General features: G+C 33.4%; 1 protein-coding gene across 4 annotated transcripts; it reads left to right on the forward strand.

The window, feature by feature from the left end:
* Positions 1–650: 650 nt before the first annotated feature.
* Positions 651–27,962, forward strand: LOC125670275 (protein HID1-like). Of its 4 annotated transcripts, XM_048905359.2 has the most exons (23): positions 665–809; positions 1,136–1,349; positions 2,271–2,380; positions 5,254–5,298; positions 5,638–5,691; positions 6,838–7,006; positions 7,787–7,844; positions 7,983–8,205; positions 8,458–8,514; positions 8,890–9,030; positions 9,193–9,283; positions 10,715–10,738; positions 11,350–11,501; positions 12,593–12,671; positions 13,111–13,172; positions 14,620–14,722; positions 15,084–15,311; positions 17,931–17,954; positions 19,184–19,356; positions 20,435–20,539; positions 21,109–21,200; positions 25,326–25,484; positions 26,668–27,962. In XM_048905359.2, the coding sequence occupies exons 1-23, from the start codon at positions 744–746 to the stop codon at positions 26,729–26,731; spliced, it is 2,493 nt and encodes an 830-aa protein (XP_048761316.2). In that variant the 5' UTR covers positions 665–743; the 3' UTR covers positions 26,732–27,962. The 4 variants fall into 4 exon arrangements, with proteins under 4 accessions (XP_056018136.1, XP_056018135.1, XP_048761316.2 ...); XM_056162160.1 differs by lacking the exon at positions 10,715–10,738 and having other exon boundaries at positions 653–809; XM_056162159.1 differs by lacking the exon at positions 17,931–17,954.

A 27,962-nucleotide genomic window follows, 5' to 3' on the forward strand; every position in this document is an offset into this window, starting at 1 on the left:
ATTTGTCAGTTGCATAGCCATTGGGGCTAGTGATACTTTAACGAATTAACTAATACTCAGGTGACCGATAAGGCCTATGGGCCTCTTGTTTTCTTTTCAACTTCTCCCCTACCCCCACCCCTCTTTGGAAAAAAAAATGCTATGTGCCTGCTTTGAATGTAATTTTGTATTGCTATCATGAATGATTTTTTGTTTTGGTTGATATAAATACGAAAATACATAAAGATATAGGAACAGTGACGCTTCAGGGCGACGCTTCCTCAAAAGTACGCTGGCATTAACTTTATAAATTGTAATTAATTTACAATTTGTATATCTTTCTCAATATCTGGAATCTTGTCCCAGAAAATGTTTGTCTATGGGATTTCTGAGCAATGCTTGATCCCTGTACATATCCGGCAAGCGGACAAATAACAACAAAATAAAAACAGTCTTTTCCAAGCAAGTTTGCTGGAATTACTGAGAAGTTGCGCATGGGACTTACCCCAGGAAATTTGTAGCTAAAATGAATCAAAATGATGTATTCTAATCGGTATTTTCTTCAAAGACAAAATTGTTGTATTTCAAGATGAAAGAATGTGAGCATATAGGGCGCCCGCTCCAGATCCACCACTCATACCACACAATGACTAGTAGAGTTATATCTCTTTGTGGAACTCTTTAGTGCATGAAGATGAGCAGATGAAAATACAGAAATTTTAGAAAAACAGAGTGTGAAAGAAAATAGAGGATATATATTTATCATGGGAAACTCAGACACAAAGCTGAATTTTAGGAAAGCAGTTATTCAACTTACTACAAAGACACAGGTAAATAAGAGTTGTTGTCTTATAGTTTGTAAATGTCAATGGTATTTCAGAATTTGCCAACATGTCGCCGTGTCAGTCAGCTGCACGGATCAATAAATTTCCAATAATAGACATCTTATTATGACGTGCAAGTTTTCTGTTAAAGAATTACGCAGACTAGTATCCGTCCTAGGTAGAGTTTGATTTTAAATAATATTTGATTTTCATTTCTTAAAACAACGAATGATTCGCAGATTAGTTTGTAAACCCCCCCCCCCCCCTCACAAGTTAAATGTATTATGAGATAGACCAGTACATGATGTACAAATGTGTTTGATTTTTTATAGCCCATTGAAGCAAATGATGAAGCGTTTTGGGAACAGTTTTGGTCAGAAAGCGTTACATGTGTTCAAGATGTGTTTACATTAATCCCAGCGGCAGAAATTAGGGCGTTGAGAGAGGAATCTCCATCAAACTTAGCCACGCTCTGTTACAAAGCTGTAGAGAAGCTGGTCGCTGCAGCAGACAGTGGCTGTCCATCACAAAAAGAACAACAAACAGGTACATTAACACAGAGTGAAACTTATACAGGTGTGCTTCGATACAGTCTGATTATCTCACAGAAGATGTACATAAAGTATAAAATTTTATGTGAAGTAACATAAGGAACCACCAGAAAAACTGCAAAAAATGCCCCGAGGCCAGATTATTACAGCTGCTGCAAGTTAGAAAGAGTGTAGATAGCCTATTAAAACCAATGCATCGTTCATAAAAGCTCTTGAACTAATTGCTTCCTTGGAAAATATGGTCAGTGGACAGAATCATATAATTACGGAATTGAAGATTAAATTCGTAGTTTCCAATCTAGTGTCTTCAAGCTAAGACTTTTTAAGGTCACCATGAATGGGGTACGATAGGGTTTCAGTTCATACCCTCATGTATTTTCAAACATGAAATTTATTTTTTAATTTGATTACATTCAATTCAATTAATTTATTCACTCAAAACTAGATCACTGGTACATGAGGTACAAACAAATATATACATAGGCATATATAAACTGTGATTATAGGTAAGGGTCACAAAAATATACAAGTAGATATTGAGAAATATAAATAAACATATAGTTAGGTGTAATTAAATAAGTTCAGGAAGAGCAGACAGCACTAAAAATTCTCTTAACAAACTTTGCCAGTGATTTCAAAGATGTCACATTGTTTGTATTAGATGGATTTTCATTTCTGTTGAAATTCCTAGCTGTTAAAATAGACGTGCTATATTTATCAAGTAGTTCCCTTTTGTATTCATACAGGCATTGTTTATTACAACTATAGTGCATCCATGATGAAATGCTGATCAAAACAATCTGTAAAGATATCAAAAGAGGCAAAAACATTGGATATGTAAATATATGCATGTAGATAGCATTTTATTGCAGTCTATGGATATGAATATTCATGAAGCATGTAATGTGTTTTGCAGTATTGAACTGTGTGCGGCTTCTGACTCGCATTTTACCGTACATATTCGAGGACCCAGATTGGAGGGGATTTTTCTGGTCTACACTACCAAACCAGTCGGAGGAGTCTGAGGTAAATGGAAGTGCTGACATTATGAGAGACCAATGTGATTTCATTTGGCTCATTCTACTTTCCAGCAGTATAGAACAAATTATCAACTGTGTAATAAATACAGTAGCATTTTCATTGGTATAGTATTAGATTTCTGTATTTGATGCCACTAGTTCAACTGCGGTACAGAGCCCATTGAATACCTGTCATAAAGGTGTCCACCTTTGAAATCTATTACTTTTTCATATTGGTTCTAGTTCATTTTGTACTTTAGGTGGGAATTCAAAATGGTATATTGCATGAGCAATGAATTCATTTCAAACTTTGGATGACAGATATTTTTTCTTGTTGGTGACCATAGGAGCCTTGTGGTTCATTGGTATACTATACAGAATTAGTACACATTGGTATACTATACAGAATTAGTACACATTGGTATACTATACAGAATTAGTACACATTGGTATACTATACAGAATTAGTACACATTAGTATACTATAAAGAATTAGTACACATTAGTATACTTTACAGAATTAGTACACATTGGTATACTATACAGAATTAGTACACTTGAAAATGATAGTGAAACAACAGATACATTGTAATTTCAGGCCACCCTGAGCATAATACTGTCACGCTGCTTTCATTTGAATTAACAAACAAAATTGTGAAATGTGAATCTGTATATTCATTGAAAATTTTAGATTTTCTGCAGTGAATTTTTATTAACCTTTTACAAATACTGTCACAACAGTTTGAAACACAGTCTTATTGTAATGGCTTTATAGTTGTAACCCCCCCCCCCCCCCCCCAAGCCATTTTGGAAGAAAATGGGTATATTGTGTTTTTGCATCTGTCAGGGTTAGTTAATATATTGGTCAGTTGTTCGACATTATGTTGCTCTGTCGATTACCAGAAAACCATTTTCCTATGGTCATCAAACTTCTATGATAATACAGGATTGCACAATTAGTTATTATACAAATTAGTGTGCATTATGTCCTGTCTGATGTTCTTGGATGTTTTACACCACTTTACGCTACATTTACAATTATAGAACAAAGAACACACTGATTGAAATTTTGTACATTTGTTTTGCTATGGGCCTGATATGAATTTTTATGCCCCCCTTCAAAGAAGAGGAGCATATTGGTTTGCACCTGTCGGTCGGTAGACCACATGTTGTCCGCTCAGTATCTTAAGAACCGTTCACTTGATCCTAATGATATTTCATATGTGGGTTCGTTATGAGTAGAAGAGGAAGAGGACCCCTATTGTTTTTCAGGTCAAGGGTCAATCTACTCTGGACATAGGAAGACACTGTCGACTCAATATCTTTAGAACCCTTTGCTTGACAGACATCAAATTTGGTAGGAGTAGTGACCCCTATTGATTTTGAGGTCACATGGTCAAGGGTCAAACTGGACATAGGAATATATTGTATGCTCAATATCTTGAGAACCCTTGGTTTGACAGACATCAAACTTGGTACACTGCAGGGTTTGACATTTACTTTTTTGAGCACTAGACCAGTCAGGCTACTTCAAATGATTTTTAATAGACCTGACCTTACAGCCACAAGCCCTGACCAACTTTCCAGAAAAAAACCCTGATAGCTTCTCCATAATTGATTATTAATTTTAAATGACAAATGTTAAAATTTAAACTAAAATATATTTAATTATCTCAAAAAAATCTTTAGTCTCATCATTGAATTTGATGCTTTTATTTTCAAACACATTTTCTATTTCTTTAAATTCTACCCGGGATGGAAATTCTCTAGTACATTTAAAATAAAATGACCTCAATTGTTTTTTTGTTTTTTTTATTTTTATTTCATAAGCCCTGCTTTGTTTCTTCCCAACCTTTTCCTTTTATTCTCTCCCTCTTTTGGGATATCTTTCCTTGAGGATGAAAGTTCTTATTTGAATATGGAGACATTCCCGCACATATGTCAACACGGAGAAATGGCTGTTTACGACGTAATTTATTAATTTGATAAACACTTTCTTATATTTAATTCAAATAAACTGGTTTTTTTGTAATGAAAATGAATTCAATTTATATCTATTTATCAAAAACATAATTTTACACACATTAGTATTGTTTGGATGTCGTAAAATATCACTTCCGACTGCGACTTATTTATTAGAACTAAAAATAGAGATTATGTCATTACGCAGTTCAAAATTGCTCACAAACTCTTGTTTTTTGTTAAGAATAAAATATTTAATGGTTTAAGGTAAAGTTTCTTAAATTTGTTTATTTTTTCAACACGACCAGTTGGACTACTAAAACCACATTTTACCTGACCGGACCAATCATTTAGTAGACTTGGTCGGTCGGACGTGCCTTAGTGTCAAACCCTGCATTGGTACACATTCAGGAGAAGATGATCCCTATCGATTTTGATGTCAATGTTCAAAGGTCAAGGATTAGACTGGACATAGGAATATACTGTCCACTCAATATTTTGAGAACCCTTTGCCTGATAATCAAACTTAGTACAATGGTACATCAAAAGGAGTAGATGACCCCTATTGATTTTTAGGTCACTTGGTCAATCCACGTTTGACATTGGGAGGTATTGTCTGCTCAATATTTCGAATTGGTGATACTACTATCAATCAAATTATGAATGTGTATTATAACCCTTTTCAATTTTGCACCATTGTGGGGGGGGGGGGGGGGGATATATGTTTTGCAAACATCTCTTGTACATTTCTTTTGCTGTGGGCCTGAAATGAATTTTTGTTATATTTGTTTTACTGCGGGCCTGATATGAATTTTTTTTTTACATTTGTTTTACTGCAGGCCTGATATGAAGTTTTTTTACATTTGTTTTACCGCAGGCCTGATATGAAGTTTTTTACATTTGTTTTGCTCATTCCAGATTGAGAGTACCCCACTAGCACAGTCTTTACTAAATGCATTATGTGTGAGTATTTTGTCTACAGTTATTATGCAAAAGTAGTAAATTAGTAGATAAAGCAATGAGGCATTTAATATGAAACATGGAAATATTGGATGAATGACTGTCATGAATATTTTTTGTTAAAATGTATACATGTAGTGTAGAGTTTGGAATGCGATTTCTATTGTAAGAAAACAGTGTAGGGTTTACTAGTGATCCATAGTGCATGTAACATTTGAGTTACCATCAGAATGATAAAAGTTTATCACTTTTGCAAGATGAAGCTGAAAATTGATACTGCACCTTTTATATTAAAGATTAAATGAATGTTTAAATTGATGTTATACTTTTTTATCTATGTAGGATCTCCTGTTTTGTCCAGACTTCACAGTGCAGTCCAACAGAAAATCAGGACCAGTAAGCATTACATTAAACCCCCTACTGGTATTTACATCAACATTAAAAACATTACATTAAACCCCCTACTGATATTTACATCAACATTAAAAAAAACCCTACTACAGACCCTGAAGCGTACTACTGCACCACTTGCACAGAACGGTATGAAACGATTCTTGCACGGAACAGTGAACGGTTTGCACAAAACGCTTAACGATCTGCATTGAACGGTTTGCACGAAATGCTGAACGGTCGATTTGCACGAAACGCTGACCACTTTGCAGGCGTGGCTTGCACACTTTGTGAACGGTCTGCACGATACGGTAAGCGTGCCCTGCACGCTTTGATTTTTTTTCGATATTTGGTTCAAATAGTTTCAATATTATTGCAGTATTCTAGATATTAAAAGCAGTTGGAGAAAGAAATGATAATGATTCATTTTAAAATGATTGCTCATGAATGTACGACGCGGTAAATTTCATTTTTGCTTATTAGATCAATGAACACGTTGGAATGAAAACAAGTGATTTTTTTAATTTTGGAAATAAAAGAAAAATATGCAAAAGTCATATCGTCACAGAATATTGATTAATCATCTTTTATTGATTCATTGCTCTATTCAATTCATTGAAACTGAATATGAAATGGTCGCGTCTGTTTCGCTATATTTTTACATTCATTCTGAGTATCGTTAAAATACATTTGCAATTGGTATATTTAATATCATGTGTAAATTCTTTGGAAGTCTAAAGTATGAAGTTTTCAAAAATGCTCTTTCATATTTAAGACAAAATTACCTGAAAAACATATTTAGTGATAAATGAGAAAACTGCAGTGTATTTTTGATACACTCTAGATAAATGAACATAGATAATCTGGACATGCAGTGATAGATTGCATTGATTTACACAAATCATGTTACTTTTAAATGTGGATCTTCATGAATGATAAGAAAAAGAGATGTGTTTGATCAGTTTAATTTTTTTTAAACTAATTCTATATAGTGCTAGTATATAAAAAAGCATGAACTTATTGCAATTGGTATTTTGAGGAAGAAGTAGACAATAAATATACAAAGATCAAAATACAATAAAGGCTTTTATAAAAAAGAAAAATACACCAACATCTCTGATTTTGACTTGACAGGCAATATGTGTTTTGTAGGACAATCCAGAAGACATGGGCTCCATTGATAGTTGTGAATACATCTGGGAGGCAGGGGTTGGGTTTGCTCACTCTCCGCCCCACAATCTTAATCATGACCAACACAGAACAGAGATTATCAAGCTGTTTCTCACCTGCTTCTCAGAGACCATGTATTTACCACCAATAGGTAGGCACGTCGAAATATAAATACACACCTGTACAATATATGTATTATTATGCACAAGACTTTATAAGATGTTTTTGTCATTTAGTGTATGTAGTAAGGTTTCTTTATATAAGATGTTTTTGTTGTTTAGTGTATATAGTAAGGTTTCTTTATAAGATGTTTTTGTCATTTAGTGTATGTAGTAAGGTTTCTTTATATAAGATGTTTTTGTTGTTTAGTGTATATAGTAAGGTTTCTTTATATAAGATGTTTTTGTTGTTTAGTGTATATAGTAAGGTTTCTTTATAAGATGTTTTTGTCATTTAGTGTATATAGTAAGGTTTCTTTATATAAGATGTTTTTGTTGTTTAGTGTATATAGTAAGGTTTCTTTATATAAGATGTTTTTGTTGTTTAGTGTATATAGTAAGGTTTCTTTATAAGATGTTTTTGTCATTTAGTGTATGTAGTAAGGTTTCTTTCGTGTAAAAGTTGCTTTTATACCCAGTGTATGGTTATACATACGATGTACGAAAATGAATTGTATGAGTTAACAACAGGGGTGTGGTTTTTCCTCTTTTGAGAAGAATTTTCAAAAAAACGTAACACTCTGGGTTTGATCTAAAGCGACAGAAAATGATATTTTTCCAGGTAGGGTGAGGTGTTTTTCTCCCTTTTTGACCAGTTTTCCCCTGCTTTTTGAGGAATTCAGTCACATCTCTGTAACAGTTAAGAGTTAATATAAACCAAGATATTTTGGTGTCTCAACAGGTTCATCATACTTTCTCAAAATATTTTTTAGCTGATGCACACACACTTCCAAATCAGTGGATTCATTATTTCACATCAACAGACAACAGGTATGACATTCAACCACATTGATTGAATTTCACTGACAAGAGTATTCCATAACTGAAAGTTTCCAGAAGAGAGTAAAAATTTGTAATAAAAGCCCCAAGCAACAGACATGGTCTGGAATTGGTTTTTGTACATTGTAGACATGCTCTGCCACTGTTCACATCTCTACTCAATATTGTGTGTGCCTATGATCCTGTGGGGTATGGTGTCCCGTACAATCATCTCATGTTCACCGACTCCCGAGAACAGCTGGTAGAGGGCGCCCTACAAGTCCTCTGTGTTACCATGGAAAATGAATCCGGCAGTCACAATGTGTCTGTGGATGGTACCTCAGGAGGGACGGCTATGGAGGCTCAGAGTGATGTAATCTATAGTCAAAGTCACCTCTCGTCTCGTTTTTTATTTCATTGAAATATGATAGTGAAATACAGCAAAACCATTCTTACCTCACATCCACTGGGGGAAGACAAATTCTGAATTTGTAATAAAAATAAGATAAAAAAATTTACAGTTAAACTGAATACAGAGGTGGTGGATTAGATGGGTTAACTATAGTAAGCACAGTTTTACATCATTCCTATTCTGTATTGATTTTTATGAGGGCTTTTCTTTCAGACTGGAGGTCCAGATAACCTGTTTGTAAACTATTTATCCAGAATCCACAGAGAGGAGGTATGATGTGTGTTTATAAGAACCAGAAGTAACAATGGAACTTTATAAGTTGTCGGACATTTTATTGTGAATAGTTATTGTTTGTGTACTTTTCAGATTAATTCAAATATTGTACAATCAGAACCAATGCTCTATTTAGTGTAATCATAAATTAGAACTTCTGTTAAGTTTATTAATAGATAATAGGAGAATTTTGTATTTTTGCACTACCTTAAATTAGTACATTTGCTTCAATGCCAGTGGTGCTGAAGTATAAATCACACAAAAATATGTGCACATACAGTATTGTGAGTCTCTTGATATATTGGATACTGAATAAAGTCTTACTGTTTAATTTCAGATAAAAGATTTATGTAGAAATGTGTTTCTTTGTAGGACTTTTCCTTTATACTAAGGGGAATAACTCGTCTCCTCAACAATCCATTGACTCAAACTTATTTACCAGGCTCCTGCAAAAAAATCCAGTTCCATCAAGAGTTACTGGTCCTGTTCTGGAAAATGTGTGATATCAATAAGGCATGTGCTGCTTATAAAAAAAACACTAAATCAGGTCTTATACATGTAGATACTAATTCAGGTTTTTAAAAATAAAATGAAGAAAGTTTAGAGACAAGTCATTTATGTGTATCGTCATGGATTGAACATATCTGGAATTTTATGTCTGTGTGCTTGTTTCAGAAATTCATGTTTTATGTACTGAAGAGCAGTGATGTTTTGGACATTCTTGTTCCCATCTTGTATTTTCTGAATGATGCCAGAGCAGACCAGTGTAAGTGTGTGAAAAAGTTTTATATACACTTTGATTTTATACATAGAAGTAAGTAAATGTCGCTGTTTTTAATGGAAGATTTGACAAGGAACATTGACTGTGTTTCAGTCAATTAATGTCCTTTCATGGATTAATTGTTATGAATTAGTGTATATAGTGCTGAAATGTCTACTTGTTATAAATTCAAAAGTGTTTCAGTAAGTCATCAGACAGATATGATTGTCAAACAAATGATATATTCTGTGCAATTGTTCATCTCTGTGAGGTTTGATATTCATTGTATCCATGAAAGGACATTAACTGCCAATCTTAAAAGTTTGCAAAAAGTTTGTGGGGTGGAATTTCCGAAAGGGAGATGCTTATGTAAGGAGATTCCAGTTTCTGGATTACAGGAAAATATGTCACCTTTCAGTAAAGAATGGGATGGTCATTATATAGACATAAAGTTTGATCCTCAAATACAAGAATTAAAATACAATGAATAATGAAATCTCTTCAGTCGTGAGAACTTGTCCTCCAGAAAACAAATGATTTCACTGTAAGTGCAGTTGAATTTAGGTATCTTGAACACTGATATCTCGAATATCATGGATATGTCAATGTGATTCGGAAGTTCCAACCACTTATTCTTTCGGTATTTACCCTCGAAATCTCAAATCTTTGGATATCTTTTGGTCCCACTGAGTACAAGATAAGGGGTTTTTTGACTGTATAATTGTAGATTATGGGCATTTTGAATCTATAGTTCTAACAATCAAATTTTTAGTGCATTAACTTAGTTCTAGCAAAAACTGTGTAAAACAAAATGAGTCTAAAACATGTATTATTGTGTATGGGAATATTCCCATCACATTTTATTTTCATCCCAAAATACATTGAAAATCAATTTTGCTCTGTTTTGAATTTGCCCCTAACAGTTATCTATTGTTTTGTTGGGTTTTTTTCCCCATTTAGTAAATTTATCATTTGCCCAGATTTGAATCATTTAAGATGAGATTAAAATACTTTGGAATCATTAGAATTTGTGGTGGCTCAATTTTCGTGGAATTCGTGGGAACCCCTCACCCACGAATTTACATTCTCAATGAATAAAGAATCATAATTTACATTCCAGAGTTATCTTTCTTACAAATATATAAATCCACGAAATTACGTCCCCACGAACTCGTAAAAATTCAGCAATCCACGAAAATTGGCCCCCACGAATTTAAATAATTCTGCAGTAAGCAAAAATAAAATGGGAAAAAGGATTTTCCCTGTACACAAATATCAAGAGTACATTTTTAGACTGCTAAACTTTTTTAATGTACATGTATACATCTATAGGTTACTGCCTATTTAAGAAAATATCAACAGCATGTAATAATAAATAATGTAGAACAATAGAAAATGCAAGAAAACTGAGTAAAAATTATTTCAACAAAATTTCAGTAGGATGTGACCAAAATGATGTGGGTAAGGTTGTCAAAAGCAGTGGTTTGGCTTTTACAAATAAACATATACACATGTACATATATTGCATGGTCTTTTGTCATTTGCAGAAGATTGTTTTTTAAAATAACAAAATTAATTTATTATTTTTGCTTTCCAAAAAGTATTGAAATTATACGATTTTTGGATTGAAAGAATGGAATTATAAGGCATCAGACAAGAGACCTTCTCTGACAGTAAATAGGCAGTAAGTTTAGATCATTTTGAAAGTGCATAAATAATGTATATTTGCTTTGTCTTTAACACTAAATTAACACCAGTATTTAAAATAGATAGGATTAACCTTTATTTACTATTGTTTTTGTGTATTTGATATGAATGCACTGCTTGTTATTTTAAAAAACACTCCAGAGTTGCTTCTAGTGGATAAAATGTTTATGATCATTTCATGAATGGGCATTTTGCTTAGTGTGTGAAAGGGCTGATTATTTCAAGAAAGAACACATGTTAACTTGAAAGTAAACATGTCAATGGCTGTACGTCCATTATCCTGCCTTTTAATGTATGTGATTTTTGCCTTAAATACCTAATACTGTGTGATTCCTGTCTGACTTCTTATCATGTTTTTGTTGTAGCTCGAGTTGGTCTTATGCACATTGGTGTATTTATCCTGCTCCTGTTGAGTGGTGAACGGAACTTCGGAGTGCGGTTAAATAAACCATACTCCGTTCGAGTTCCGATGGATATACCGGTGTTCACTGGAACGCATGCTGATTTCCTCATCATTGTGAGTGTTATCGTATTATGCCCCATCATGAATATGGCCGGGTCATATACTGTTTGTCATGTCTGTCTTCCGTCACATTTTGCGTTTAGCTCAGTTTCAAAGAAACTATTCAAGATATTATCAAATCTTATATACTGATACATATTAGTGACATCTATTCAACTGCATCAATATTTTTGACCTTGACATTTCCTTTGACCGTGACCTCACTTTCTCTATTTGGTGTTTAGCTCAATTTCAAAGCAACTATTGACAGCATCTTTATGAAAACTCTTACAATGATACATATTAGTGGTAGCTATTCAACTGTGGCATTATTCTTGACCTTGACCTTCCCTGTGACCATGTCGTCACTATTCCATATTTGGTGGTTAGCTCAGTTTCAAAGCAATTAATGAATAATTTTTTTGCCTTTTATGAATACATATGTGATATAACTTGAACATATCCTGTATAAAAAGCTAGCACCACACCAGACTAAGTCCACAAAAAGTTTAAACCCTGGTATTAACACAACAAAATGAATTCCCTATTGAGAAAGTACTGCACTTCTCTTCTAATTCATTGATAAGGTGAATGACAAAGTGTGCAGAAACTTTCTCTCCATTGAAAAGCTATAAAAAATTTTAAATGGAGATATTTCACCTCAATTACCCCCTATCGTCATCCTTAATCTGCATGATTTTCTTTTAAAAAGGGGGCATGTCAGTATTTTAAGATTTATCCATAAAATGAAAAAAATTCAACCTGTTATCCATTGGGAATGGGGCAGAATATCAGACCATGAGAAGTTACTGATAAATCCCGGGGGGGGGGGGGGGGGGTGAGGGGGGGGTGTCATATTGCATTACAAATGTCACATTTGGTGGGATGTTCGTGTCCGTTGAACATATTTCTAGCAATGTCACATTTGGTGGGATATTCGTGTCCTTTGGACATCTTTCTAGTTTATTATTAAAATTGTTTTTAAAATCTACTGAGCATTGATTTTGACATCGTTGCAAACCCCGGGCTGCATATATTGTTTCCATGGTTTGCGATGATGTAGTTTTGAATATTATTATAGTTCACACTATTTGCATATTTTACAGGTTTTCCATAAAATCATAACAACTGGACACCAGAGACTTCAGCCTCTGTTTGACTGCCTCCTGACCATTGTAGTCAATGGCAAGTATATACATATCCTCACATATACCAGCAATTATATATACATGTACTCACATATACACTGTACCAGCAATTATATATACATGTACTCACATATACCAGCAATTATATATACATGAACTGACATATACCAGCAATTATGTTGCAGTTTGTAATTATCAAATGAATATTCATTGATTGTAGCCATGTCAGAATATTTACTGAATATTTATATTCACTGTGATTTGTAATTGTTTAGACACGTTTTGTTTCAATCTAGTTAGATCCAGTTTTTGAGTTCCGCCTGTCCGTGTGTGAATATATATACACTCCATGAACTTCACGACCTATTTTGTGGTACTGTTGGGAAATGTGTGTTAGCAAACATAAGCATTAAAGCTGTGTTTATAATACACACACTGTACATGTTTTAAATTGTGCATATTGTTTATTTTAACAGTATCCCCATATCTGAAAACACTGTCAATGGTCGCCAGCACCAAACTACTGCATCTGTTAGAGGTAAGATTTAAATATTTATAGAAATAGACAAATTATCAAGTCAGATTATGTACTGCATTTAATAGAGTTAAACATTTGTCTGGATATAGACAAACTATCTACTACATCTATTAAAGTCAAGCATTAGATATATACAGTAATAAATACATTATCTTCAGAAGTAATTATAAGGTAAACACTTATGACTTTTTGTCATCTTCATGAGAGTATCAGAGTATTATAACAAAGACTTTGTTAGATTTTCATAAATTTGTAGTTGTTGTTTTCATCTTATTCTGTATTAATACTTGTTCATGCTGATTGTAAGGGAGAACCTGTTCTATTAGTTACATATTAATACTCGTTCATACTGATTGTAAGAGAGAACCTGTTCTATTAGTTACATATTGATACTTGTTCATGCTGATTGTAAGAGAGAACCTGTTCTATTAGTTACATATTGATACTTGTTCATGCTGATTGTAAGAGAAAACCCGTTCTATTAGTTACATATTAATACTTGTTCATGCTAATTGTAAGAGAGAACCTGTTCTATTAGTTACATATTAATACTTGTTCATGCTGATTGTAAGAGAGAACCCGTTCTATTAGTTACATATTGATACTCGTTCATGCTGATTGTAAGAGAGAACCCATTCTATTAATTACATATTGATACTCGTTCATGCTGATTGTAAGAGAGAACCCATTCTATTAATTACATATTGATACTCGTTCATGCTGATTGTAAGAGAGAACCCATTCTATTAATTACATATTGATACTCGTTCATGCTGATTGTAAGAGAGAACCTGTTCTATTAGTTACATATTGATACTTGTTCATGCTGATTGTAAGGGAGAACCTGTTCTATTAGTTACATATTGATACTCGTTCATGCTGATTGTAATAGAGAACCTGTTCTAGTTATATATTGATACTTGTTCATGCTGATTGTAAGGGAGAACCCGTTCTATTAGTTACATATTGATACTCGTTCATGCTGATTGTAAGAGAGAACCTGTTCTATTAATTACATATTGATACTCGTTAATGCTGATTGTAAGAGAGAACCCGTTCTATTAGTTACATATTGATACTCGTTCATGCTGATTGTAAGAGAGAACCTGTTCTATTAATTACATATTGATACTCGTTCATGCTGATTGTAACAGAGAACCCGTTCTATTAGTTACATATTAATACTTGTTCATGCTGATTGTAAGAGAGAACCTGTTCTATTAGTTACATATTGATACTCGTTCATGCTGATTGTAAAAGAGAACCCGTTCTAGTTATATATTGATACTCGTTCATGCTGACTGTAAGATAGAACCTGTTCTAGTTATATATTAATACTCGTTCATACTAATTGTAAGAGAGAACCTGTTCTAGTTATATATTAATACTTGTTCATGCTAATTGTAAGAGAGAACCCATTCTATTAGTTACCCGTGTTGTATTTTAGGCGTTCAGTACACCATGGTTTCTGTATGCCAGTCCTACAAACCATCACTTGGTCTTCTTCCTCTTGGAAGTCTTTAACAACATTATTCAGTATCAGTTTGATGGTATGTATGGCTTCTTTTAGATTCCTAATCTTTACAATTCAATTTGAGTGGTGAAATCTTATATCAATTGTTTTATAAAATAATCTTTATTCTACTCACAATATAATAAATGATGATGCGAGTTGATAATCAAGTTAAATAAAAATCGTCTCTCATATTTCCAAATATATGAATGCAGTCTTACAGACAAACTCTATAGATAAATTCAAATATGAATGAGTGACAATGCTTGAATACACAGCTTTAGTAACATGTACATGTCTTGGAACAGATGGGCAAAAAGAAGAGAAATGCTTCTTTTGAAATAGGAAGAAATATCGCCTGTCTCAGCTACACATTCAGATATCTATCTGTATTTTAGGCAACTGTAATCTTGTATACACAATCATCAGAAAGAGAAATGTATTCCACCAGCTGGCAAATTTACCCATGGAGCATTCAACCATTGCCAAAGCCCTGAGTAAGAGGGGTAAGAAGTTCGTACAGCTGACCCCCGAGAGTGGGAAAGACCTCCCCATAATGGAGGGGGCCACACCTGCCATGGAGGCGGAGCCAGGAACACTCAAAACAACACTGGCTGCCACGCCTAGTAAGTACTCAGTAGGAATATAAATTTGTAATGGCAATGGGTTGTTGTTGTTTTTTTCACCATTAATTTATATGGAAATGCTTGGTACTTTCTTCTTTACACTCTGTAAAATCATTCAGTAAAGGTAAACATGTGTTTAAGATATATGGTATACCATTTCAATGTACTAGATAGGAGATAAATCATTGGATAGTTTAGCTGAAATCTCAATTTTTTGTCTCCTCAAATTTGCACACCAAGGGCATCTAGTAATAGGCCTGTTTGTATGTTGATTTGTTCCTCGAACTATCTGCACTGGTGTCGTAGGTTTCATGTTGACGTGAGAAAGATGTAGAATTTTCATGACAGTTATTGATCAGTAGAGTGCATTGAAATAGTCCATGTACCTGTATGTATCATTAGAGATAGAGAATAATTCTCACCTTGGGTTCCTGTAGTAGATTAAAACATAGTATTACACCCCTGTAAGTGTCTTTTGCAATAAGTGAATTGATCAACTAGTCAGCATATTATATTTCCTAAAATGCATCTTCTCTCACAGAAGTAGAGAGTCAATCTTAACAAGGGGCTTTTAATTTATTGCTATAACAATCTTTTTAAATAAAAAATCATTATGTAAAATTCATTTTTTTAAAAATCATACCATTCATGTACATTTTCAGTCAAATATATACTCAAATCTATTAAGACTTTGCATGTCCATAATAAATTATGCAGTATTTTATTCCAAGTAGTTAACTGATTTAATAAGAAATGATGTAAAAATGATATTAAAGGAGAAGGATATTTTGACTACAGTTCATTACAGCTTGCAAAACATTTAGAATATATGTATATAATATGTTTCTGAATCTAATGCATGTATAAAAAAAAATCATCAAATATTCAACTATCTGTATATTTCTTCAATTATATGCTATAAACTAACTTTTATTTGCATGCACTAAATGTCTCAAGATTTGTGAACACCTATCTCTTAAGAATACTGTGCACTCATAAGATTTCATGGGGCTAAATATCTTGGGATTTGATGGGTATAACCCCCAACCCACCCACCTTGTCCCACTAATTTCAAACCACAATGAAATACACAATTGATATAATGTTTCATTATTCAGAAACCATATCCATGAAATGACATCCTAATGGAACTGTAAAATCTCAACAATGAACAAAAATTGGTCACCACTAACTTAAATGATTGCATGGACATTGTGAACCAGTCATTTTGATTATGTGAAGATGTATGTGTTAGCTCACTCACAAATATTACTCCCAGTGAACACAGATCCCATCAGTGATTACTTCTCATGAACACAGATCCTATCAGTGATTACTAAAAAACACAGATCCCATCAGTGATTACTCCTCTTGAACACAGATCCCATCAGTGATTACTCCTCATGAACACAGATCCCATCAGTGATTACTCCTCATAAACAGATCCCATCAGTGATTACTCCTCATAAACACATATCCCATCAGTGATTACTCCTCATAAACACATATCCCATCAGTGATTACTCCTCATAAACAGATCCCATCAGTGATTACTCCTCATAAACACATATCCCATCAGTGATTACTCCTCATAAACACAGATCCCATCAGTGATTACTAATAAACACAGATCCCATCAGCGATTACTCCTCAAAAACACAGATCCCATCAGCGATTACTCCTCATAAACACAGATCCCATCAGTGATTACTCCTCAAAAACACAGATCCCATCAGCGATTACTCCTCATAAACACAGATCCCATCAGTGATTACTCCTCATAAACACAGATCCCATCAGTGATTACTCATCTCGAACACAGATCCCATCAGTGATTACTCCTCGTGAACACAGATCCCATCAGTAATTACTCCTCATAAACACAGATCCCATCAGTGAACTCTTCTCATGAACACAGATCCCATCAGTGATTACTCCTCATAAACACAGATCCCATCAGGGATTACTCATAAACACAGATCCCATCAGGGATTACTCCTCATGAAGACAGATCCCATCAGTGAACTCTTCTCATGAACACAGATCCCATCAATGAATACTCCTCATGAACACAGATCCCATCAGGGATTACTCCTCATGAACACAGATCCCATCAGGGATTACTCCTCATGAACATAGATCCCATCAGGGATTACTCCTCATGAAGACAGATCCCATCAGTGAACTCTTCTCATGAACACAGATCCCATCAATGAATACTCCTCATGAACACAGATCTCATCAGGGATTACTCCTCATCAACACAGATCCCATTAGGAATTACTCCTCATCAACTCAGATCCCATTAATGATTACTCCTCTTGAATACAAATCCCATCAGTGATTTCTCATCAAGAACACACATAACATGTATCCTTCCAGAAATTTTTTTTAGTTCAAGTTCATTTTTTCTCATTAATTTCATTAAAACATCAATAAATAGTTACACTTGTTTTATTTTCCTACAACCAATGATTGTAATCATGCATATATAGCTTTCAGATTCTTCTTTATTCTATGACTTATCTGTTCTATAATCCTACAAACATTTGATATTTAAATGTCACTTAGAAATATCAAGTCACAGTTGAATTACCCTAGAAATTATTTCTTTTAAAGTAAATATAAAGCCAGAGATGCGAAGTAAGTGTTTTTATAGACTTAACTCATCTCTTTCTTTCTGTTGGCATCTTTCTTTTACTAATAATAATGACACATCACTTTAATCTCTTGCAATGAAGTCAAACATACTGCCACATTGTTATTTAAAGCTTGTATCAAAGAGCTGTTTTAGTGTTGGGCATATGATATGCATTTTCATCTCCTTTATTCCTCTTTAGAAATGTATCCTGGTTAAATCAATCATATTCTGGCTGCTTCTTACTTGGTACAGCCTTTATTATTTGGAAGAATCATTGCTTTGGGATTGTAACATGGGTGTACATTCAGAAGTATTTAAATATCTGACATATTCAACATCATTATTTGGATGTAATGTGTTCCAAGTCTTGATTTTATATTCAGGAAGTCAGTCAAAATAAGCAGACAGGCAGTGGAATTTTCAACTTTAGACTAAACTTATTAATTTGGTTTTCTATCTGCACAATTTCTGATTCTTTCTCATATCTTATGTCAACTAAGCGTCCATGCATTGCTGTTTTTGTTTTTAAGATCTGCCACGTTGTGTGTAACTTTCTTGATGGATAAAGTAGTAAGAGAATTTGAACTGATTGAGAAAACTAACTCGTGTAATGAACTGAGAGTCAAAAACGCTATGGATGAATTCAATTTGATAAATAAAAAATTAAGTTATAAAGTGAAACTGAAAGTACAGTCATACAGTCCAAACTTTAGTGTAAGTCATGAAGTTTTGGCATTCGACTTTGAATTCTACTTAGAAAATACATACTGTATATATTCTAAAATATGTATTGTATATATTCTGGATGTCCTCTAATTTGAAGATGCACTAAGCATGTCCTGGGTAGACAAGTTTCACTGTATTGTATCACTGTGTTCTATATCACGTGTTTTTGCCCACTCCATTACTATTATAGCATAGTGAAAGAAAATCTTAGATGACAATATTATTTTAGATAAACATGTGCTGAGAATTTCTATATTTAGAATTAAGTTTTTTAAAAATTGTACTCTATACTTACGCCTAAATGTAAATTCTGAACCGGTAGAATTGTTCGTGTAGTAGGCCTAAATGTAAATTCTGAACCGGTAGAACTGTTCGTGTAGTAGGCCTAAATGTAAATTCTGAACCTATAAAATTGTTTATGTAGTAGGCTTAAAGTGTTTCTCATTTAGTGTCTTCTCAGTATACATTTATAGTACACATTTATATGTATATATATATGTTCTAGGACTGGATAAGATGACTGAGAAAGCTGCCCCGGACGATGGTCACTCTGAGCTCACACTGAAGGAGCTGGCCACCTCGTCTGGTAATGTCAACATCCAGCCTCCATCTGAGATCCAGGACCCTGACTCACCAGATCACAACAAACCCAAAACAAAGACACCCAAATCCCTTCCTGTTAGTATCTATAGAATTACAAATCTTCTGTTAGTATCTGTAGAATTACAAATCTCCTGTTAGTATCTATAGAATTACAAATCTGTTAGTATCTGTAGAATTACAAATCTGTTAGTATCTATAGTATTACAAATCTCCTGTTAGTATCTATAGAATTACAAATCTGTTAGTATCTGTAGAATTACAAACTACTAAGTTTAATAGCAAGATTAAAATTACCCTGTGTGAAATTCTCAGAATGAAAATTGTTTCGTGTTATTTTAATTTCTAGCACATAAATGAATTTACAACAAATAGAAACTAGAAAATTTATCTATAGCAATTAATCCTAAATTACCAAAAATAATCAGATGTCAATATTTCTAGATTTACCGTATGTAATGTTTTACAGACATCAGAGTTGTGTTTTACAGACATCAGAGTAATGTTTTACAGACATGAGAGTAATGTTTTACAGACATCAGAGTTGTGTTTTACAGACATCAGAGTAATGTTTTACAGACATCAGAGTAATGTTTTACAGACATCAGAGTAATGTTTTACAGACATGAGAGTAATGTTTTACAGACATCAGAGTTGTGTTTTACAGACATCAGAGTAATGTTTTACAGACATCAGAGTAATATTTTACAGACATCAGAATAATGTTTTACAGACATCAGAGTTGTGTTTTACAGACATCAGAGTAATGTTTTACAGACATCAGAGTAGTGTTTTACAGACATCAGAGTTGTGTTTTACAGACATCAGAGTTGTGTTTTACAGACATCAGAGTAATGTTTTACAGACATCAGAAATTTTTGTCTAGAATTACTGAAATTAACTTGTGAAGTGTATTTCAGTAAAATATTTTATGCCAGCCAAAGATATTTCTATATACTCTAGAAGCAAAACACTGCATGGCAATGGTGTTATTTTTTTAAACTCAGAATAAGCCTTTTGTAAAAATCAGATTCAATTCAATTCATAAAGGCTGGAATATTGAAGTTCTTTTGTATTGTAGACAAAATGAAAGATTAAAGGATGCCGAGAATAATTAGCATACTTCAGGTGAAGAATTTCAAATTTCTTCCTTCAGAATTCCCCACCAGCAAGTCCCACTGGCTCAGAGACAGCAGCACGGCCACCGCTTGCCAGGACTTTATCCAGCTCCAGCGGATCCTGGGTTGCCACACCAGAGTGGGTAAGTTACAGTGTCTGTGTATGAGGTTCTTGTCAAATTAGCACTCTGAAGCCAACAAGTTAAAATCATTAGGTATGTAAAATGAAAAGATAATTTTAACCATGCCTCCTTTTTACACCAGTGTGCTTTTAGAATGTTTTTGCTTCAAAGTAAAATGATTTTGGATCAAGAGACATTTGATCATGTGGAAAAGGTATTTTCATTTAAGTTTTCCAAAGATTTCCAGTTTATTTGCTGTATCGAATACATTTTAATGCGTTTTTTATGATCTTGCTGTTTTACTGTTTAAAAACTGATTACTCATTATATTTAACTAATTAATTATTATATTTCTACTGATTAAAAATAATGTTGCAGTTTGAAAAGGAATGTTTGGCATGAGTTTGGTTGTGAGGGTTTTTTTCTGTTGTGTGAACATTTTGTGCTGTTTTTAGAATACTAGCTGAATATCGAGTCATTATTGGGTAGTACCTGGTGAACATTTTGTGCTGTTTTTAGAATATGAGTTGAATTTATGAGTTATTATCGGGTAGTACCTGGCTATTATGTGGAGTTCTGTTTACCTGTAGGTTCAGTCTTGGAAACAGAAGCTGCCCCTGCAGACCATAATGAGGATGCTTCAGGTTCTAGTACCCCAGGTGGAGAAGATCTGCATTGACAAGTGAGCTCAATAAAAGATCCATATTTTGTTACTGAGATATATATATATTATTACAATAACTTGATCCAAAGAGTCGGATCACATTGTGTTGACGGGCTCATATTAAACAAGTCACATGGCGTCTTGTTTGATCGGATGATCCGCGCCTGTCAACGAGATGTGATCCAACTCTTTGGATCAAATTACTGTAGTAATGATTTATTATATACCCCCTTATGTATTTTTAGGTCACCCAGTTTAGGTCACCTGAGTAAACTCAGGTAACCTACTGCAATTAGTTGTCATCCGTTGTCATCCATTGTGCGTTAACAATTGAACATTTTTAACTTCTTGATAACCACAGCAGTAAAACTCGAATATAGCGAACACGGATATAGCGAAATTATGACTATAGTGAAGTAAAATTGATTTCCCTGGCAAATTCTTTATATATTCTATATTAAAATCTGCATCTATAACGAACACGGATATAGCAAATTTACGGATATAATGATGTAAATTTCTATTCCCCTTGAATTAAAAATGACCTACATTTATTATGAAATTTCTGTTTGTGTTTTTTTCAAAAGAGGTTGTTAATGCAAAACAATACTTACACATACGTTTAGGGCTATTCCAGAAATAAATACATGGGGGGGGTTGGGAGGCACCTTTTGTATATACCAAGCACCCATTAAAAAAAATAAAAATTACCCCATGACCCATCAAATTGATAAACTCATTTTACAATGACCTATCTAATTAAAAAAAAAACTAACCAGACCCACCACAAAAATATTTTTAAAAATGAAAACGGTACAAATCTTGCAAGGTTTTCGGGACAAACATTCTAGTCAATGACGCGGTAATGCCTGTGCGACATTGTATCACAGTAGTTCTGAAGAAACGATGTCACATCAACAATCAAAGGCAACTATGGCGGAAATGTTGGAAAGATTTGGAGTCCAAACGATGCTATTATCATGAAATGGGTATGGATATGTTTTTCCACGAATCGTTCGTCTTCTAATGGAGCCCGCGCCCGGAGGCCTCTATATCACCATCACACTGACTGATAAATATAACGCATCGGTACCCTCGTATAAATCAACTAAGGTTTGCCTATTTTTATTAGAAAACGGAATACCTATTGGTTTCAAAATATTCCCAAAATCGATGCACTGTAAACTGTAATAATCTACAGAACAGAGTTCGCCACCATCACGTCCAAAGGGACCCTACTAAACGCGCCTCTAATTTGAAGAGTGCTGTAATGGAAAGTTATGCGCTGCAAAGAGCGACAACTCGAATAGTTCTATGTTACTTCCGATTTCCGATTTCGAAAGCACGTTTTCAATTTTCCCTCCGACGTTTTGTAACCAACACGACAAGAGCGACAATAAAAATATTCTGAAAACTCAACACCCACGTGGCACAAAATAAAACAATAGAAACTACCCACTACCCATAATAAATATTTTTTTAACAGTCCAACCACAGACCAAATAAAATATGAAAAAATACGACCACCCACACAAAAAAATATCATTTGCCGCCCGACCCCCCCATTTGATCATTTCTGGAACAGCCCTTAGCAAATATATTGTTGGTATTGTTTACTATTCTCATTAATTAAAATTGAAGTTAGATTGCATTTATTTTATCGTACACTCCTTTATATTAGTAAAGCAACAAGTAAATGACAACTGCGATAGACTGTTTGTATGTATTGCACATAATTTTGTTGACATTGTTCTTTCAACATGTTCTTGCGTGACTTAATAATCCATCAAGAAAAATTATCATATATAAATCAGTGTGACTGTATAGTTGTATAAAAATATAAATCAGTGTGACTGTATAGTTGTATAAAAATATTTCTTTTCGAAAATACATAGGCTTAATTTCTCTTAGAGACAATACAAACACAAATTATATTGATTGATGCTTTCTTATACAAATGATATACATGTAGAACAAATCAGTTTTATGACGAATTTGTTATATTTAAATTATGAATTCGCTATAAGTGTATAGCGAATTACGCTTATAGCGAATTTTTATAGAGTGTCCGTAGAAGTTCGCTATATCAGAGTTTTACTGTATTCCAATTCTTTTCAATTTTGTATGAAGCATCTTTAGGACAAGGGGGATACAAATTGTAAATTTGAGGACTCCTGCACCCCTGGGCCCTTAGGGGTGGAGCAAAAACTGCTAAAAATTGACCAATTTTCAAAGATCTTCTTCTCTACAACCGCACATGTGTAAGGAAAACTAAATGCATAGTGATATATAGCTGCAATAATGTAGCCCTCTCTGATTTTTTTTTTTTTTATTATTTTTTTTTTTTTTTTTTTTTTTTTAGGGAGAGGGCTACAACTCCTTAGGATCTCCGTAATGGTGCAAATGCGGGAGTGATTCACTCCCACAACATTTGCGCTCATTCTAAACATTTCCTGACTTTCTTTACGTAAATAAAATTATATTCTATGTTTCTTAGTCAATATATAAATTTACAACCTGCAACTTAAGATTTGTGAGGCTCTATTCTACCGTTTTCAACAATTTCGATAAATTCCAATTTCTCGATTCATATTTGTGCGCCATGTTTGATGTACTGAAGTTTCAACTTCCGATTGTCAAGTCATTTGCATATGCCATATAAGGTAGTATTTACATCAATGGACAAGTATGGAGGCGAAAGCTATTTCATCGGTATTGAAAAGGTTTGAATTTAATATCAAGTTAAAAACCGAACAGCAGAGTGTAAATTCTTTCTGCAACAATATGATTTTCCTTTCTTTGTCGAAGTGGCTCGAGTAACTACATTTTCGCGCTGATTGTCAATGTTTAGGTTTTTCATTAGATCCACCTACGAGATCTCATGATAACAAAAATGGCGGAGCAGACGAAGAATTTTGCATGCTGTACATTATATTTAATGAAAAACACCTTTATTAAACATGCCCGAGCACAAAGTTGGTACTCCTTTTGGTGTAAACAACATTTGGGACTAATACACAGAGTTTATTATCGGTTATTCATAAAATTATTTTGCACCATTACGGAGATCCTATGGAATTGTAGCCCTATCCCGAAAACGTCAGAATAAAAAAAAAATGGATAGGGCTACATTATTGCAGCTAAGTGATATAGAGCAGGAAGGTCTCTATCACAATTGTAAATTTCATGATTCCGGGGGTAGGGGTTGTGACCCCAGGGCGGGGCCAAACTTGGTATATATAGTGAATGTGTGCAAAACATATGAATGATACCTAATAATGATAATAATAATAGCCTTTATTTATCCAGGATAACACAAATTAGCATATAGCTAGTTTCCATTGTGGTCCTGCATTAAAATGTATACACAAACATAAAATTAACAGCTTTAATGCTATTGATACTAAATTGAAACTAAATAGATTTAGAAGAAGTAGTTAGTCCTTTACCAAAATTGTAAATTTCATGATCCTAGGGGGTAAGGGTTTGATTTCAAGGTGGTGTCAAAATTATCGTAATGATTTGAAGAACTTCTTTAAGTTTGCTGATACCTTAAAAAATCTGAAGCATATTTAGTAATAGCAGAAAAGGATGTACAAAAAAAATGATGAATTTCGCAACCCAAGGGTTTTGACTTTAGGATGGGTCGAAATTAGTCATATTTTTTAATGTTTTAAAATACATATATTATGTAAAGCCTTTCATCAGTGTATGCACTTTTGAGGGCATTGAAGTTTTAAGAACACATCTTGTTCTATACTGTTGCTGAATATTAAAATTTAGCTTAAATATTCAGAGCAGGAAATTGTTTCTAGATTTTATAGCCCTTAGGAGTAGTGATACTTTTAACTCAAGTGACTGATAAGGCTTGTGGACCTCTTGATTGATATGCATTTAAATGATGATAAATTTTTTCTAATTAGCAAAAAGACAGACATACATGTACAGTGAAATTATTTTTTGAGCATGCAGTTTTGTCTGTGACACGATTAATCATTTTCCATAAAAATATGCTTAGATGCATTGCCAAAAAATAACTTTTCTCCTTTTTTTTTTTGGAGAAAAAATGGATATGTTTCCCAAATCCAAAATGACCTGATACATACACATGGTATTATTTTGTCTTTGCCTTATATTTTACAGAGGGTTAACAGATGAAAGTGAAATCCTGAAATTCCTTCAGCATGGGACATTGGTGGGACTACTTCCTGTTCCGCACCCAATCCTAATCAGAAAGTATCAGGCCAACAGTGGCACCACCATGTGGTTCAGAACCTACCTATGGGGAGTGATATATCTCAGGTATGTGACAGATATTAACATTTCTGTAATAATGGCACCACCATGTGGTTCAGAACCTACCTATAGGGAGTGATATATCTCAGGTATGTGACAGATATTGACATTTCTGTAACAGTGGCACCACTGTGTAATAATAATTTCTCTTGCAAAATCCGATTTGATTGGTCCACGTCTGTTGTTCGATCAGAGGGATAGTAAAGGTCATTTTCTTCAAAAAAATTTAAAAGAATTAAATTGAATCCAAATGACTCATACAAGTCATACCCTGTAAGTAATAACAATTTTATGCATTTATCTGCGTTTATTTCCAAGTTTAAAATGATTATAATCTCCAAATCATGTCCCCTGAATTTTTGCTTTCTGTACAAAAATTCAATCTGCTATATAAGATGGCTCCTAGTGTAACTTTTGTGGAGCATGCATTCATTTCAAAGTTGATAAATATCATTCGTCTTTCTTACAATATTAGAAAGGAGTAAGATGATTTGGGTTGAGAGAAAAAAAATCATCAAAATGAGCTATAATATATGAAATATATAAACTGTTGAGTTGATATTAAGTCCTCTGTATCCATTTTGTTGCTATGGCAATAGTGCTCTGTGTCATAGTAAAAAATTCAAATTTCATCATAATTAGTCATCAGATTACATCAAATATCTTCTTAAAAATTAAACTACTTGGAATGAAAGTAATCTCTTTTCATTCAATACAATATAGTTCCAATGTTATATACAACTGTATTACAATGTTTTGATTGGACAAAGATAAAGCTAAAAGAGAATTTACATATTAATAAATCCGAAAATGCAATGTATTCATTCGCACCAGAAAACAAGTAACATAATGTATGGAGACTCAGAGGGGAAACTTTTAAATTTTTTTGAAATTGTTAATATGGTAATTATAAGAATCAAACATTCTTTTTGAAGAATTTATCGATGTGTAAACTCCAGCCATTTTACTCACACTTTTATTCGATTTGTGAGTAAAATGTCCGGTGTTTAATCCTATAATAAAGTAAGTTGTTTACGCTTTTTATAAACTGCTTTGTTGTTACGGTTTATAAAAGAAAGCGAACTGCCCCATGTTACTTTATATTATATAAAATAAGAAGGAGTTACTTCCCTTCTTTAATTAATTCATGAAACAATTACTGATTAATTTGGTGATATTACCTTTACAGAAATGTCGACCCACCGATATGGTACGACACAAATGTCAAGCTGTTTGAGATTCAGAGAATATGACAAGGTTAGTGATTCTGGAAAAGTGATCAAAACTGAAAAATTTTGCCAAAAGGAGTACAGGAAAGTGATGGAGACCTGTCACAAAGCAAAATATAATAGACCTGTGAATGGAAGATCTGCAATGGGGTGTTATAGATGTAGTGTGTAACAGTATTGTGTTATCAACTATTATTCATTTGATGTTTTTTCTTTGTGTTGGACATCATGGACTTTGTTTCGATGGCTTTATAAACATAATGTAGGTATTTATATGTCAGAAATCTTGTAAAGCCCCTGACAGCTGAAAAATTTATGGATTTTTTTTCACATCATTGGGGAGAGGATTTTAAGTAGATGATAGTGTATAGATAGAGGTCTAATACCCCCCCCCCCCTCCCCCGAACTCTTTAAAATATTCAACATTACCATTCCCACTGCATTCCAGATGTGATGTAAACTATCTTAAACTATTTTAAATTCATTAACAGTAAACTCTGTTTTTCTGATAAAGGTACCGATAAGGTGTATTAATGAAGGTATTCAAATGTAGGTACCAGGTATTTATCCAAGCAGGTCTTAAAAAATCTACTATGACTTTTAATGATAGTATACATGTGTATATATATGCATAGTAAAGGGTGTATGTAGACGTTTTTCTTATGAATTCCAAAGAATTTCTTGTTGCAATTGTAACTGTGACAATATTTTTTTTTAAATACTAAATGGAAGAACAATGAAGACAATTTGTCAACAAAAAACTAAAAAATTAATGATGATGATACTATAAGATATTTTCTAAACCAATGGAGATTTGAGTACAAATTGTAGATAAATCTTGGCTGATAAACCTAAAGCTGCATCTCTTTAGACCTTTTAAGAGTTGTTGAACTTGAATTGTAAAATGTTAAATAAAAAAAAAAGGCATGCAGGTTACAGCTGCCTGGATTTTATGCATTATGAATTTTATACCTCTATTTGTAGTAGATTCAGATATCAACAGAAATCCTGTGAACTGTTTTATGTTGTTGTACATTGATAGCATCCTCAATGACATTTCTTGTTTCTGCTCTAGTTCTCATTCTTTGATGATAAAGAAAATGTAATATGGCGATGTAAATTATGTGCAATTAAATAATATTTAAATAATATATGGATATTGTTCACATTTTGTTATATTTATGTAAAAATATATACGTATATGTTGAAGTGGTGTCCAAATTGTTAGTGAAAATAAAGAATTCAACTAATGGAA

Source organism: Ostrea edulis, chromosome 4 (assembly GCF_947568905.1).
Source record: "Ostrea edulis chromosome 4, xbOstEdul1.1, whole genome shotgun sequence".
NCBI lineage: Eukaryota > Metazoa > Mollusca > Bivalvia > Ostreida > Ostreidae > Ostrea > Ostrea edulis.

Coding starts and splice junctions, on each gene's coding strand:
- LOC125670275 (XM_048905359.2), top strand. CDS start 744: ATGGGAAACTCAGACACAAAGCTGAATTTTAGGAAAGCAGTTATTCAA. Junction 8,515..8,889: donor CCAGAATCCACAGAGAGGAG/GTATGATGTGTG, acceptor GTTTCTTTGTAG/GACTTTTCCTTTATACTAAG. Junction 9,284..10,714: donor TGATGCCAGAGCAGACCAGT/GTAAGTGTGTGA, acceptor ACAAAATTTCAG/TAGGATGTGACCAAAATGAT.